Source organism: Phyllobates terribilis, unplaced genomic scaffold (assembly GCF_046119375.1).
Source record: "Phyllobates terribilis strain yellow unplaced genomic scaffold, ASM4611937v1 Scaffold_11__3_contigs__length_659146591, whole genome shotgun sequence".
NCBI classification, from domain to species: Eukaryota; Metazoa; Chordata; class Amphibia; order Anura; family Dendrobatidae; genus Phyllobates; species Phyllobates terribilis.
Window position 1 is genome coordinate 629529697 of NW_027362771.1, and position 15639 is coordinate 629545335.

Here is a 15639-nt window from a genome sequence, read left to right on the forward strand (position 1 = left end):
CAGTTCCTAACCCTTCCTCCATATCTATATACAGGACATTGAGTATCCTCAAGCGTTACTACGCCTACTGGCAATCAAAAAGCCCCCCTGTCACATCTCTGCAACAAAGTGAGATACAATCCAGAGCCTCCTGCTGCACCCCCCACTGAGGGAGTGCTAACAAGCAATCTCCAAAAGCAGAACAGCTCCTCCGTGGGTAAGTCGCTAACCCCACTATCTACCTACCCAGAGCTAACAGCACTAACCCCATATCATTAAATCTCCAGGAGCATAACAAAGCGCTCAGGACCACGCCCCACTCTAAGAATCCTGACGGACCACAGCCCTAGTGCACACCTGCACTTTACCCACTCTGATACCTGGTGAGTAACAGATCCACAGCCAGCTAAGCATATTCATTACTAGAGAACAATAGCCCTAACCAAACTCCTCTTCTTTCCAGGTACCAAGCCACCACAGGCATTTTACCACACCAGATTAACCGCTGGATTTTACTATTTATTACACCTTGTATACCATTAGTTCTTTTACCCCAATCGAAATATTGTTGTCTACACTCGTCTTTTAAATCCTGTATTAAACCCTGTATTTTATTAAGTTTTTATTGCTAGCATCCAAACAAATAAATCTTATTTTTATAAAATAATAGTACTCTTCTCCTGATCTCTTTTTCACTACCGATAGCGCGATTTTTACTATAGAACAGTTATCTTATTATATTAGTAATGAATATTATCGACTTCCAAATTTCTTATATTAATATACTTTTTTTGCAGGTGAATAATCTGACTGATATTAAAGAGTTTGTGCTCTTGGGTTTTCAAGGCAGTGCACAGCTAAGAATTCTACTCTTCTGTCTGCTTCTTGTAATATTCTGTGTCACAATATGTGGGAACCTCCTGATCATCACCCTGGTGTCCACCAGCAAGAACCTCCACACCCCAATGTACTTCTTCATCTCACAACTGTCCATCAGTGACATCTTGTTGATCTCAGATATTGCCCCTAACATTCTCCACGTTTTACTGAATAATGGGGGAACCATTGATTTTATTGGTTGCATGACCCAAATTTATTTCTTTAGTGCCACAGAATCATTTGAGTGTCTTCTCCTCACAGTGATGTCTTATGACCGATATGTGGCCATCTGTAACCCTCTCCGTTACCCCTCTATAATGACAAGTGGAAATTGTATGATATTGTCTATCAGTTCTTGGTTGCTCAGTGTCTTTGCGTCACTCATTTACATTATAATAATATCCAGGATAAAGTTCTGTGGGCCTAATGTCATTGACCATCTGTATTGTGATCTTGTTCCCTTACAAGACATTGCCTGTTCTGATACATTTCCTATAAAACTACAAATGTATTTATTAAGTATTCCACTGCTGATTATTCCCATCATAATAATTGTTGTTAGTTATGTGAAGATTATCCGTGCCATTTTACAGATTTCATCTAATGTCAGCAGACAGAAAGCCTTCTCCACCTGCAGCTCCCACCTCACTGTGGTCTCCATATTTTACACAACTCTTTTCAGTGTTTATATTCTCCCAACAAGTGGACAAACATCAGATATTAATAAAATTACATCCCTGCTATACACTGTATTTACCCCCTTGATTAATCCCATTATATATAGTTTTAGAAATAAAGACATTAAAGGTAATATTCAACTTCCCAAATGTTTTTTAAAATGGCAAGGATGGTTATAAAAATAAAATCAGATTTACTTACAGACTCTGGCCGCTGTCACTTCTGTGCTAACTAGTCTACTGATGTAAGAAAATAGATTTGGCACTCCAAGATTTCATGCAGAAAAAAATAATTTATTGTGCAAAACAATCCAGTTTGTTGGCAATATATGTGAATGTTTCGGCCTATTTATTGGCCTTCTTCAGAACTATAAACAAAGTATAATATATATACTTGAAGCTATTTATATATATATATACATATATATATATACTTCTCAAAAAAGTAAAGGCAACACTTAAATAACACATCCTAGATCTGAATGAATGAAATCTTCTCATTGAATACTTTGTTCTGTACAAAGCTGAATGTGCTGACAACAAAATCACACAAAAATCATCAATGGAAATCAAATTTATTAACCAATGGAGGCCTGGATTTGAAGTCACCCTCAAAATTAAAGTGGAAAAACACACTACAGGCTGATCCAACTTTGATGTAATGTTCTTAAAACAAGTCAAAATGAGTCTCAGTATTGTGTGTGGCCTCCACGTGCCTGTATGACCTCTCTAAAACACCTGGGCATGCTCCTGATGAGGTTGCGGATGGTCTCCTGTGGGATCTCCTCCCAGACATGGACTAAAGCATCCGCCAACTCCTGGACAGTCTTCGGTGCAACGATACGTTCGTGGATGGAGCTAGACATGATGTCCCAGATGTGCTCAATTGGATTCATGTCTGGGGAATGGGTGGGCCTGTCCGTAGCTTCAATGCCTTCATCTTGCAGGAACTGATGACACACTCCAGCCACATGAGGTCTGGCATTGTCCTGCATTAGGAGGAACCCAGGGCCAACTGCACCAGCATATGGTCTCACAAGGGGTCTGAGGATCTCATCTCGGTACCGAGAGGCAGTCAGGTTACCTCTGGTGAGCACATGGAGGGCTGTCCTCCAAAGAAATGCCACTCCACACCATTACTGACCCATTGTCAAACCGGTCATGCTGAAGGATGTTTCAGGCAACAGATCGCTCTTCACCGCGTCTCCAGACTCTGTCTCGTCTATCACATGTGCTCAGTGTGAACCTGTTTTCATCTGTGAAGAGCACAGGGCGCCAGTGGCCACTTTGCAAATCCTGGTGTTCTGTGGAAAATGCCAAGCGTCCTGCACGGTGTTGGGCTTTGAGCACAACCTCCATCTGTGGACGTCGGGCTCTCATACCACCCTCATGGAGTAGGTTTCTAACCATTTGTGCAGACACATGCACATTTGTGGCCTGCTGGAAGTAATTTTGGAGGGCTCTGGCAGTGCTCCTCCTGTTCCTCCTTCCACAAAGGCGGAGGTAGTGGTCCTGCTACTGGGTTGTTGCCCTCCTATGGCCCCCTCCACATCTCCTGGTGTACTTGCCTGTCTCCTGGTAGCACCTCCAGCCTCTGGACACTACGCTGACAGACACAGAAAACCTTCTTGCCACAGCTCGCATTGATGTGCCATCCTGGATGAGCTGCACTTTCTGAGCAACTTCTGTTGGTTGTAGAGTCCGTCTCATGCTACCATGAGTGTGAAAGCAAAACCAACATTCAAAAGTGACCAAAACATCAGACAGAAAGCATTGGTACTAAGATGTGGTCTGTGGTCCCCACCTGCAGAACCGCTCCTTTATTGAGGTGTCTTGGTAATTGCCAATAATTTCCATCTATTCTCTATTCCATTTGCACAACAGCATGTGGAATTGATTGTCAATCAGTGTTACTTCCGAATTGGACAGTTTGATTTCACAGAAGTTTGATTTACTTGGAGTTGTATTCTGTTGTTTAAGTGTTCCCTTTTTTTTGAGCAGTGTATATTTATCAATACATTGATGCAAAAGTCATAAAAAGAGAAATATAGTTATATGGCAATATATGCAAACACATATGAAAAAAGCTGGCAAGTACATCATATCTGCGGAAATGCATATATTCATATCAAGAGTAAAAGTAGATAATGAATCTATATACTAAAGTAGCGTATCCATCCAGAGGCATATAGATAAAAGTAAGAAAATCATGAATAAAGAAAACACCATTACCAGAATGTTGTGGCTGAATAAGTATGGCTGAAGAAAGAGCAGATCAGACAGTGTAGGGAGAGTGCTGCTGAGTTAGGGAGAGATATAGTACAGACCAAAAGTTTGGACACACCTTCTCATTTAAAGATTTTTCTGTATTTTCATGACAATGAAAATTGTACATTCACACTGAAGGCATCAAAACTATGAATTAACACATGAGGAATTATATACTTAACAAAAAAGTGTGAAACAACTGAAAATATGTTTTATATTCTAGGTTCTTCAAAGTAGCCACCTTTTGCTTTGATGACTGCTTTGCACACTCTTGGCATTCTCTTGATGAGCTTCGAGAGGTAGTCACCGGAAATCGTCTTCCAATAATCTTGAAGGAGTTTCCAGAGATGCTTAGCACTTGTTGGCCCTTTTGCCTTCACTCTGCGGTCCAGCTCACCCCAAACCATCTCGATTGGGTTCAGGTCTGGTGACTGTGGAGGCCAGTACATCTGGCGTAGCACCCCATCACTCTCTCTCTTGGTCAAATAGCCCTTACACAGCCTGGAGGTGTGTTTGGGGTCATTGTCCTGTTGAAAAATAAATGATGGTCCAACTAAACGGAAACCGGATGGAGTAGCATGCCGCTGCAAGATGCTGTGGTAGCCATGCTGGTTCAGTATGCCTTCAATATTGAATAAATCCCCAACAGTGTCACCAGCAAAGCACCCCCACACCATCACACCTCCTACTCAATGCTTCACCGTGGGAGCCAGGCATGTAGAGTCCATCCGTTCACCTTTTCTGCATCACACAAAGACATGGTGATTGGCACCAAAGATCTCAAATTTGGACTCATCAGACCAAAACAGATTTCCACCGGTCTAATGTCTATTCCTTGTGTTCTTTAGCCCAAACAAGACTCTTCTGCTTGTTGCCTGTCCTTACCAGTGGTTTCCTAGCAGCTATTTTACCATGAAGGCCTGCTTCACAAAGTCTCCTCTTAACAGTTGTTGAAGAAATGTTTCTGCTGCTAGAACTCTGTGTGGCATTGACCTGGTCTCTAATCTGAGCTGCTGTTAACCTGCGATTTCTGAGACTGTTGACTTGGATAAACTTATCCTCAGAAGGAGAGGTGACTCTTGGTCTTCCTTTACTGGGGCGGTCCTCATGTGAGCCAGTTTCTTTGTAGCGCTTGATGGTTTTTGCAACTGCACTTGGGGACACTTTCAAAGTTTTCCCAATTTTTTGGACTAACTGACCTTCATTTCTTAAAGTAATGATGGCCACTCGTTTTTCTTTACTTAGCTGCTTTTTTCTTGCCATAATACAAATTCTAACAGTCTATTCAGTAGGACTATCAGCTGTGTATCCACCAGACTTCTGCATAACACAACTGATGGTCCCAACCCCATTTATATGGCAAGAAATCCCATTTATTAAACCTGACAGGGCACACCTGTGAAGTGAAAACCTTTTCTGGTGACTACCTCTTGAAGCTCATCAAGAGAATGCCAAGAGTGTGTAAAGCAGTCATCAAAGAAAAAAGTGGCTACTCTGAAGAACCTAGAATATACGACATATTTTCAGTTGTTTCACACTTTTTATGTTAAGTATATAATTCCACATGTGTTAATTCATAGTTTTGATGCCTTCAGTGTGAATGTACAATTTTCATATTCATGAAAATACCGAAAAATCATTAAATGAGAAGGTTTGTTCAAACTTTTGGTCTGTACTGCATATAGTGCGAAATAGGTAGTGCAGGGTCTCTAACGCCTGCAAAATCAAACAAACAGTCCTTCTCAGGATTAATATCCATCCCAGATATCAGGCAGGCAGGCTGTATAGGAGACGCAGTGGTTATACCAGCAAACACTGCATTACAGTCATGTGTGCTCCTGTTGGTCAAATTGCTTGACTTATCCCCCGGTCTCAGGGGCCAGGAAAAATCCTTTTTTTTTCATCTAAATCCTGTATTTTTTTTTTCCTCAGTCTGACTGTACAAATACACGTCTTATTAACCTTTTGGTATTCCCCCACCCCAAAAGAAAAAAATTTAGTGTGTCTGTGACTGTTGAGGCACCAATATATCTGTTTAAAAGAGTCTGGTGTAGGACACATAACTATAACTGTGGTTTTGCAGTTTCACGGTTAAAATCTCTGTATTATCCAGATTTTCACTGTTATTCCATTAAAAAAAACAGTAATAGTGTCTCCCTGTTTAAAAGAGTTTGGCATAGGCCAGATAACAAGAACTGTGGTTTTGCTGTTCCACGGTTCAAATCTCTGTATTATCCTGCTTTTGGCATTTTTTCCGTAAAAAAAAACCTGTAATAGTGTCTCGCTGACTGTTCAGACACAAATATATCTGTTTAAAAGATTCTGGTGTAGGCCAGAGAAATATAACTGTGGTTTTCCTCTTCCACAGTTCTAATCTTCTTTTTATTACGCTTTTTCCATTGATATTGCGAGTGTAAGCTATTTTACTTCATTTAAAATGGGCAAGGCGAATGGCAAGGGACGTGGAACTGGACGTTCTGGTGATGGTGCATGTTGAGGACGGGGCCGTGGCCAAGGTGAAAATGTGCCACAACTTCTCGCTCCCACTTCTTGACCGAATTACTAGGGAAGCACACTACAACACCAGTATTGCGAACTGATCAGTGTGAACAGGTTATTAATTTCATAGCAGATAATACTTCCAGTTACCTGGGCACCACAATCTCCGGTCTGTCTTCCACATGGTAAAGTTTTAGTAGCCGTGAGTCTCGACCGCATACTCCTCCTCACCCTGATGCTCCTTCCTCCCACCATGCCGAGTGTCGTCAGACTGCAACTGATCCCACACTTGGACACTCTGAAGAGCTGTTCACCTGTCCACTTCCATATTTGTGCCCCTCGCCTGCTTCACTTGAAGTGGTGGAAGAGGAGATCCCATGTAGCGATGCCCAAATATTTGAACAGCCACAGCCAGAGGAAGTTGACGCTGGTAATTTATCGCAAAGGAGGACGATGATGAGACACAATTGCCAGGGAGTGAGGAGGAGGATCGTGGTGCGCAAGTGGAAGAGGAGGAGGTGGTGGATGATCTAATAAATGACCCAACGTGGCAGGAGGACACGCAGAGCGAGGACAGCAGCACACAGGGGGAGGGAGGCAGAGTACCCCAACAGGCAGGAAGAAGCAGTGTGGTGGACACACACAGAAGGCGGGCAACAGTTCCCCGTAACAGCAACACGAGGGACGTTGCCAGTACAACCGATAGGTCAGAGTCTGGAATTTATTTAAAGACTCTGCTGATAACCCCAAAAATGCCATTTGTACCACCTGCCATGCCCGAATCAGCAGGAGTGACAAAACTACCAGCCTGACCACCACCAGCATGATCAGGCACATGTCAGCAAAGCACACGACTTTGTGGGGCAAACCCCAGGGTCCACGACCAGTGTCAGCGGGTGTCACCACTGCTTCTTCTGCTGTTGTGCGTGTAATAGAACCCCCTTTCGTGCATGCAAGGCAATGCTCTGTCCATACTGCATGTAAAGATGCCCCCTCCTCTCAGTCTTCACTTGTTATTGCAGTTTCTCAAGAAACAGCATCAACGTCCACATCCACGTCACACTGCAGCGTTCAATTGTCCATATCCCAGAGCTTTGAATGAAAGTGCAAATTCGCAGCCAACGCCCCACAGGCCACAGTCCAAAATTCGCACATTTCATGACTGCTTGTGTTGGAAATTCTGCCTTTTAGGCTGGTGGAGACGGAGTCATTCCGCAACCATATGGCGGTGGCCATCCCTCGATACTCGGTCCCCAGCCGACACTATTTTGCCAGTTTTGCCATCCCCGCACTACACAAGCACGTGTCCCAAAACATCTGCCGTGCCCTCAACAATGCAGTTACTTGGAGAGTCCACCTGACAACGGACACGTGGACAAGTGCTTGTGGCCAAGGATGGTACATCAACCTGCTGCACACTGGGTAAACATAGTGGAAACCGGGACCCAGTCGGACCTTGGGACGGAACACATTCTCCCCGCACCAAGGATTGCGGGCCCTATGTCAGTCAGAGTTGCCCCCACAGGGTACAGCTCCTGCGCATCATCCTCTTCCTCATGTTCAGCCTCCATCTCAGATCTCACCACATCAGTTACAAGCTGGAAGCACTGCAGTACTGCCTCAGCCAAGCGGCAACAGGCTGTGCTGAAACTCATAAGCGTAGGTGATAAACCTCACACTGCTTGTGAGTTGTGGACTAGTGTTGAGCCACCCCTGTAGTGTTCGAGTTCGGTTCGGTTCGTCGAACACCCGTGTGTTCGCCGAACTGTTCGTCGAACTGTTCATCGAACACCTTCGAACACCGTTAAAACCAATGGCAGGCAAACAAAAACACATAGAAACACATAGAAAACACCTTCAAAGGTGTCCAAAAGCTGACAAACTGCTCAGAAGACATAACTAACACATGGAAAAGTGACAAGTACATATAGTCATGCGAAAATAAAAGAGGTGGAGGAGTAAAAGGAGGGGGAGACACAGATATAGGCATGTCATGCCCTTCTAAAATCCAAAAAGTGAGAAGCCGACACGGCCAGTCCGCTCCTGCCCGTGCCACCTCCGTGTCGCCGGGTTTGTGCCAGAGCCGCGGTGAACCCTGACGGCCAGCCCCCCTCTCCCAATACTGGTGCCTGTCCGCTGGTGGGTTGAGCGAGCCCCCCTGTGGTGGAGGCAGCTCTAAGCTTTTTAATTTAAATTGTCTCTCTAATTTGAATGAATACACTTTAAATCCATTTACAAGGATCTATTGGAGGGCAAGTCTCATGCCAGCAGCCGCGGTAATTCCAGCTCCAGTAGCGTCCACTAAAGCTGCTGCAGTTAAAAAGCTTTTATAAGGATCGAGCTCGGCTGTCCACCGCAAGGCATCCTACTGCCAGTCCCAGCCCCTATGCCTTGGGGTGCCTCCTGATGCTCTTCACTAAGTATCCCATGGTCCCGAAGCATTTCCTTTGAAAAAATTAAGTGTCTAAACTACAGGTGGTGCAGCTTGCTTAACAGCCGGGATAATCCGCTCACTAGCAGACACTGCTACTAGGCACAAAGTATTTCCTGGGCTAGATGCAGTTAAAAATTTGTAATTAGATACTCTCGTTGGATGCTGAGAAAGCATTCCATAGAGTCTTCTGGCACGCCATATATGATTCTCTTAAAAAGCTTGGGGTAGGGGTCTAGGGGACCCTTTTATAGCCAAAATCACGGCCCTGTATCGCAATACGTCACCTAGGGTGAAGATAAATGGAACTGTAGCACCCTGAGGGCTCGGTTGCTACAGACGTATTGCAACTCACCCAGAGGTGTGATATCTCACTCTCAGGTAAGGATGGAGTGTGGATCAGGACCCGACACCTGCATGCATTACACCACATTGCCGTGGGGCAGGGCGACCAATATGCCCCTGAGATGGGCACGACAGTCCCTGTCCCTGGCTGGAGTGGGGGGAGGGAACACTGGGGAAGGGGAACCCTGTAGTGCAGGAGCAGGGAGGAAGCAGTTCCTGGGTGCATTGAGAAGGGAGTATAAAAGGTGGGCACCATCTTAGTTCAGTGCAGAGAAGTCTGAGCAGAAGTGGCAGGGAGCAGGGACTCTGCATGAGCTCTGCTCCGGAGGCGGGCCTAGTAACAGAGGCCCAGGCCTGGAAGAGGGAGAAGGAAGGAAGAGGAGCGGAGAAGGCTCCAGGAACGAGGAATGAAGGGATCCCAGGGGTGCGGACGGGCGAGTCGCCACCGCACGCCCGAATCCACCTGCGTGGAGGGGTCAGGCCAAAGGGGGAGACCGGTCCCCGAACTAGTGGAGGCAGGAAACGACCCTCAGCTAGAAACCGGAGGCTCTGACATTTTATGTGGCGCAGCCCCTCGCTACACCCGCTAGGAAGGCACCACATAGGGTCATGGAAACTGGCGCCAAGTTTACCAAGAGGAGGCCCGAGGCAACCGGACAGAAGTGTTGGTAAGAAAGGCCAGACAAAGGACACACAAAGGGGGTCCTGTGAAGTGCTCCAAAGTTATCTGGGAGTTGTCTGAGCCCCTCACCTGGTGAGCACAGTACGACGTGGGCAGCCGTTACCTGCAGACGTGGTCTGGATAATAAGAACTGTGAGTAAAGGCCCTGAACTGCATCACTGACTCCGTGTTGTTACTGTTGCTGCCCTGCACCATCACCCCCATCCTCCGCATACACTGCCCTGAGGCTATACTCCTCCCGTGGGGAGTTATGCTACGCTCTGCTGCACCCACAACACCAGCCTCAGTGGTCTGCCCTGTAGCGGCGGTTCACTCTGACCGCAATCCACGGGTGGCGTAGTCGGACATTTAAACATCAAAACCACATAAATAGTTTCGCCACTGGTTTGACCGCCCTGAGCCACGGAACTGGGTCGCCGCCACGAAGACTACAACCACCAGCTGTTAGAACCTTGCTGTTAGGTTTTTTTTCCTTTGCTGGTCACATGACCTTGTTGGCCTATTTAATCCTGCTCCGCCCTTCTGGCTTTGCTGGACTTCATTGTATATCTACTTTCTAGCTAGCCTGTGCTCTGTGTCTTGCTCTGTTAGTTTGCTTGGTCTACTGACCTCTATGTTCTATATATTTTGTTTGTTCGTCTGTCTGCTACTATTTCTGTTAGGAGGTGTCCCATATTCCTCCCAGTCCTTAGTACTTGTAGGGATTCCCTCCCCATATCTATAGGTCTTCGTACAGACTAGCTTAGGACTTTAGCAGGTCTGATCGCAGGATCAGGTCCCCTGTTACATCGTAGGGATTAAGCTGAGTTCTATCGTAGGGACAGATCTTCTCTCTTTCCTTAGCTCTGGTAGCAGAACTTAGCAGTAAGTCCAGCCTGCAAATTCTCTAAGGAAAGATTTTTTTTGTTCCATCATGGTGTCGGTTCAGGATTTGGCTAAACACCTGCAGGGACTCTCTCTGGAAGTGGCCGAGCTCCGTCAGCACGTGAGTAACTGTCCTGGAGCATATTTCTTGGAGCCTAAGGTATGTTTGCCGGATTTATTTTTTGGTGAACATCGAGAATTTTTTTCATTTAAAAATGCTTGCTTATTGTATTTTCGTTTGAGACCCAAGTCCTCTGGGGATGAATCCCAGCGCGTAGGGTTCATAATGTCACTTTAGCGCAAAGAGCCTCAGGAGTGGGCCTTTTCTTTGCAACCTAGTGATACATGCTTCAGATCAGTGGATAGTTTTTTTTCTGCTTTAGGACTATTATATGATGATCCTGACCGTGTGGCATCAGCTGAGACTGAGTTGAGACGTTTAAAACAAGGATCAGGTAATGTCGAAAAATATTGTACTCATTTTCGTCGTTGGTCCACTCAAACAGGGTGGAACGATTCTGCTCTGAAAAGTCTATTTCTTGCTGGGCTCAGTGAAAGGGTTAAAGACCTGCTAATTGCTTATCCTACACCTGAGGATTTGCAACAGGCTATGCAATTAGCTATAAGGGTGGATAGAAGACTGCGTGCTAGGGTTAATGAGAGCAAATCCTCTGCTATGTCAGTTTCTGGTTATGATAATGTGTGTACTAACAGTGGTGAACCGATGGAGATTGGATCGGTGACACCTCGCTCTCAAGAAAAAGACCGTCGTTTTTCGGAAGGCTTGTGTTTCTATTGCGGAAAATCTGGTCATTTGATTAAAGGCTGTGAGCTTCGTATGAAGAAAGAAAAAAAAAAAAAAGCTGTTGTGTCGGATGGTGACGCCTCTGCCTCTGTTCCTCCAGTGGTGGAGGACGGGGAATATGAAATTTCTCGCATTCTTGACTCTAGACGGTATAGAGGTAGTTTGCAGTATCTTGTGGCCTGGAAAGGTTTCGGACCCGAGGATAACTCTTGGGTGAGGTCAGATGATGTTTCCGCGTCCAGACTTATCAGAGCGTTTCACAGGAGATTTCCTGATAAGCCTGGTCCTAGGGGATCCGGAGGATCCTCTTAGAAGGGGGGGTACTGTTAGAACCTTGCTGTTAGGTTTTTTTTCCTTTGCTGGTCACATGACCTTGTTGGCCTATTTAATCCTGCTCCGCCCTTCTGGCTTTGCTGGACTTCATTGTATATCTACTTTCTAGCTAGCCTGTGCTCTGTGTCTTGCTCTGTTAGTTTGCTTGGTCTACTGACCTCTATGTTCTATATATTTTGTTTGTTCGTCTGTCTGCTACTATTTCTGTTAGGAGGTGTCCCATATTCCTCCCAGTCCTTAGTACTTGTAGGGATTCCCTCCCCACATCTATAGGTCTTCGTACAGACTAGCTTAGGACTTTAGCAGGTCTGATCGCAGGATCAGGTCCCCTGTTACATCGTAGGGATTAAGCTGAGTTCTATCGTAGGGACAGATCTCCTCTCTTTCCTTAGCTCTGGTAGCAGAACTTAACACCAGCATCCACCAAAAAGGGTCCGCCTCCGGGTGTCCCAAGGCCCAGGGGGTGCGTCAGAACATTTTCATCACCTTTCACAATCACCAATGGGACAAGGCAGTGATGTCCTCTGTCCCCTCTCTTATACATCCTAGGGACGGAGCACCTGCTCTCATCAATTCGCCATAACCCCAATATTAGGTGGATTGAGGTGGGAGGCACCGAGTACAAGTGCTCTCTATTTGCTGATGATGTCCTAGTATATATCACTCAATCACATATATCCATCCAGGCTGTTATGGCTGAAATAGATCACTTTGTTACATGGTAAAATTTTAAAATCAATGCAGCGAAGTCTGAGGCCCTCGATGTCTCCCTCCCCAAATCCATATAGGATTCCATCCAGTCCAACTTTCCCTTTGCCTGGCCCTCACAGGGTATCAAATACTTAGGAATTCCTATTCATAGAGACCTCTCCCATCTATGTTATCTTAATTTTGGGCCCTTTATTGAACAACTCCATACAGACCACGGTTGGCAAGTTAGAACTGTAAGATTCACTACATGAACCACTGGTGTTTTGTGGAAAAGCACATGTACACTGCGTTCCAAATTATTATACAAAAAGTGTTTAGGAGTGATAAGGGAAGAATTTGTTTGTTTGTCAGTTAAACTCATTGATGGTGATGTGTGTCAGGGCTCTTTATATCACTGTAAGCAATTGCAGACACCTGTGCTAATTAGTTTGGCAGGTGTGTCCAATGAAAGGCAAGACTACTTAAGAAGGCTCTCTCACATTATTAAGCAGCCTACATTTTCTGCCAAAGTGGGAAAGAAAAAGGATGTGTCGGCTGCTGAGAAGCAACAAATTGTGGAGTGTTTAGGTCAAGGCATGACTACAATCAACATTGTGCGATGATCAGGATGAAGTGTCTTGGCAATCAAGAAGTATGTAGCTGATTCACAGTACACACGTGTGCGTGCTGATAAGGCAAATTGAGGACTCTTTCCTACAAGCAATTATGTCAGGTTGAAAGAGCAGCGGCAAAAAAGCCTTGTCATAGCAGCAGACAAGTTTTTGAAGCTGCTTGTGCCTCCAACGTCCCCCGAACAACAAGATGCAGGGTCCTTCAGAGGTTTGCAGCTGTGCATACGCCATCCTGTCGACCTCCTCTATCCACTTCACACAAGCAGAAACGGCTCCAGTGGGCCAAACATTACATGAAGACTGATTTCAAAACTGTTTTGTTCACGGATGAGTGCCGTGCAGCGCTCGATGGTCCAGATGGATGGAGTGGAGGATGGCTGGTTGATGGACACCCCACGCAAACACGGCTACAGCGCCAACAAGGAGGAGGTGGAGTAATGTTTTGGGCTGGAATCATGGGGAGAGAGATTGTCGGCCCCTTTAGGATCCCTGAAGGCGCTAAAGATGAACTCCATAATGTATGTGGATTTTCTCAAACAGCAGTTCCTGCCATGGTTCAAGAAGAAGAACCGTGTATTTCACAGCAAGATCATTTTTCTGCATGATAATGCACCATCTCATGCTGCACATAAAACATCTGCATCTCTGGCTGATATGGGCATAAAAGGGGACAAACTTATGGTGTGACCCCCATGCTCCCCTGACCTCTACCCCATTCAGAACCTTTGGAGCATCATTAAAAGGAGTATCTATGATGGCGGGAGGCAGTTCACATCTAAGCAACAGCTCTGGGAGGGTATTCTGTCCTCATGCAAAACAATTGAAGCAGAAACCATCCAAAACCTGACAAATTCAATGGACGAGAGAGTTCAGAAGCTCCTTTCGAACAAGGGGTCCTATGTGAAAATGTAACATCACCTAGAATAAAGTTTTGAGTTGAAAACTGTTTGATTTCAGTTTCTAACAACCTGCTAATGCTTATAATTTCAAAAATGACCATTTTTTTGGTCTTTATTAAAATGAAAAGGTTGATCGAAAAGTTTGGGGGATCTAAGAGTGTGGCAACCCAGTAGTCATGATTACTTCGAATTCTGACAATATGAGGGTCATGCTGCAGGTAGTGCAGCAAGAAGGCACTTATGTGCCTTGCGCATCTCGGAGCCCCAAAATTATTTTCCGGGCTAGATGCAGCTAAAAATTATTTTTAATTTTAAATCTGGTGAAGCTTTAGTATAGATGGCCTAATAGGATCAGTGCTGCACACTGCTACAAAGCCCAAATTATTTTCCAGTCAAGATACAGATAAACATGATTAGTAATTTGAAAGCTTAAAACGGTTGGTAGGGTGATTTTAACCAATCATCAAGCTTTTACTCTCCCCAGGATGACACAGGTTTAGAAAAGTCGTTTCGGATCCATGATTTGTTCATCTTTATGAACGTGAGTCTGTCTACATTATCAGTGGAGAGCCGCGTGCGCTTATCTGTCAGCACACCACCAGCAGCGCTGAACACACGTTCAGACAGAACGCTGGCTGCGGGGCATGACAAGATCTCCAAGGCGTAAGTGGCTAGCTCTGGCCATTTATCCAGATTGGAAGCCCAAAAAGAGCAAGGGTCCAGTGACACAGTCGTGGCTTCAATGTTTACTTGGAGATACTCCTGTACCATCGTCTCTAGGCGTTGACTATATGTCAGACTTCTTGTCTCCTGTGGCCTTGCAAAGGATGGGCTAAAAAAGTGGTGAAATGATTCCGCAAAATTGATGTTACCAGCAGATACTGTGGTTCTGTTACGGTTTGAGTGCTGAACACTTGACGGTCCCACGGTTGGCAAGTTGGAACTGTGAGATTCACTACGTGCACCACTGGTATTTTGTGGAAAAGCACATGTTAGATTCTGCAACAGTCTCTGCTGATACTCCTGCATGCGTGCATCCCTTTCTATGGCAGGAATAATTTCTGCAAATTTACTTTTGTACCGGGGATCTAACAGTGTGGCAACCCAGTAGTCAGGATTATTTCTAATTCTCACAATTCGAGGGTCATGTTGCAGGTAGTGCAGCAAGAAGGCACTCATGTGTGTTGCGCATCCAGGAGCACCAAGTCCCTGTTGTGTTGGTGGCGAGGTAACAATCATGCTTCCTTCCTCTGTCCTCTCCCCCCAACCTCGCACAACAGAAATGTGATCAAGGTCTCCCTCATCTGATGAGTCTTCCATCAGTTCGTCCTCCACTTCTTCCTGGGCTCCTGCACCTTCCTCACTACTTTGGCTGCTACCATGCGCCCTGGTAAAACCATCTCCCCCACCCTCACATGCCTGCCGCCTTGGTGCTGCCGACCGTCTGGACCTTGCAGATGTTAGCCCTTCCGCATACAACTCCTCCTCCTCTACTTCCTCCACCTCCTCTTGTGCCACCACCTGACTCCGAATTCTGTTTAACATGTGCTCCAGCATGTAAATCACCGGAATAGTCATGCTGATAATGGCATCGTCAGCACTAAACATCTTCGTCGCCATTTCAAAACTGTGCAGAAGGGTGCATAGGTCCCTGAT

General features: G+C 45.5%; 1 protein-coding gene across 1 annotated transcript in view; it reads left to right on the forward strand.

Moving 5' to 3' along the window:
• The first annotated feature begins 725 nt into the window (after positions 1 to 725).
• Positions 726 to 15639, forward strand: part of LOC141167481 (olfactory receptor 6B9-like) — a 39653-nt gene continuing 24739 nt past the window's right edge. The window contains exon 1 of the mRNA XM_073654882.1: positions 726 to 1665. Coding sequence (XP_073510983.1) covers positions 726 to 1665 — 940 coding nt within the window. The remainder of the gene's footprint in view (positions 1666 to 15639) is intronic.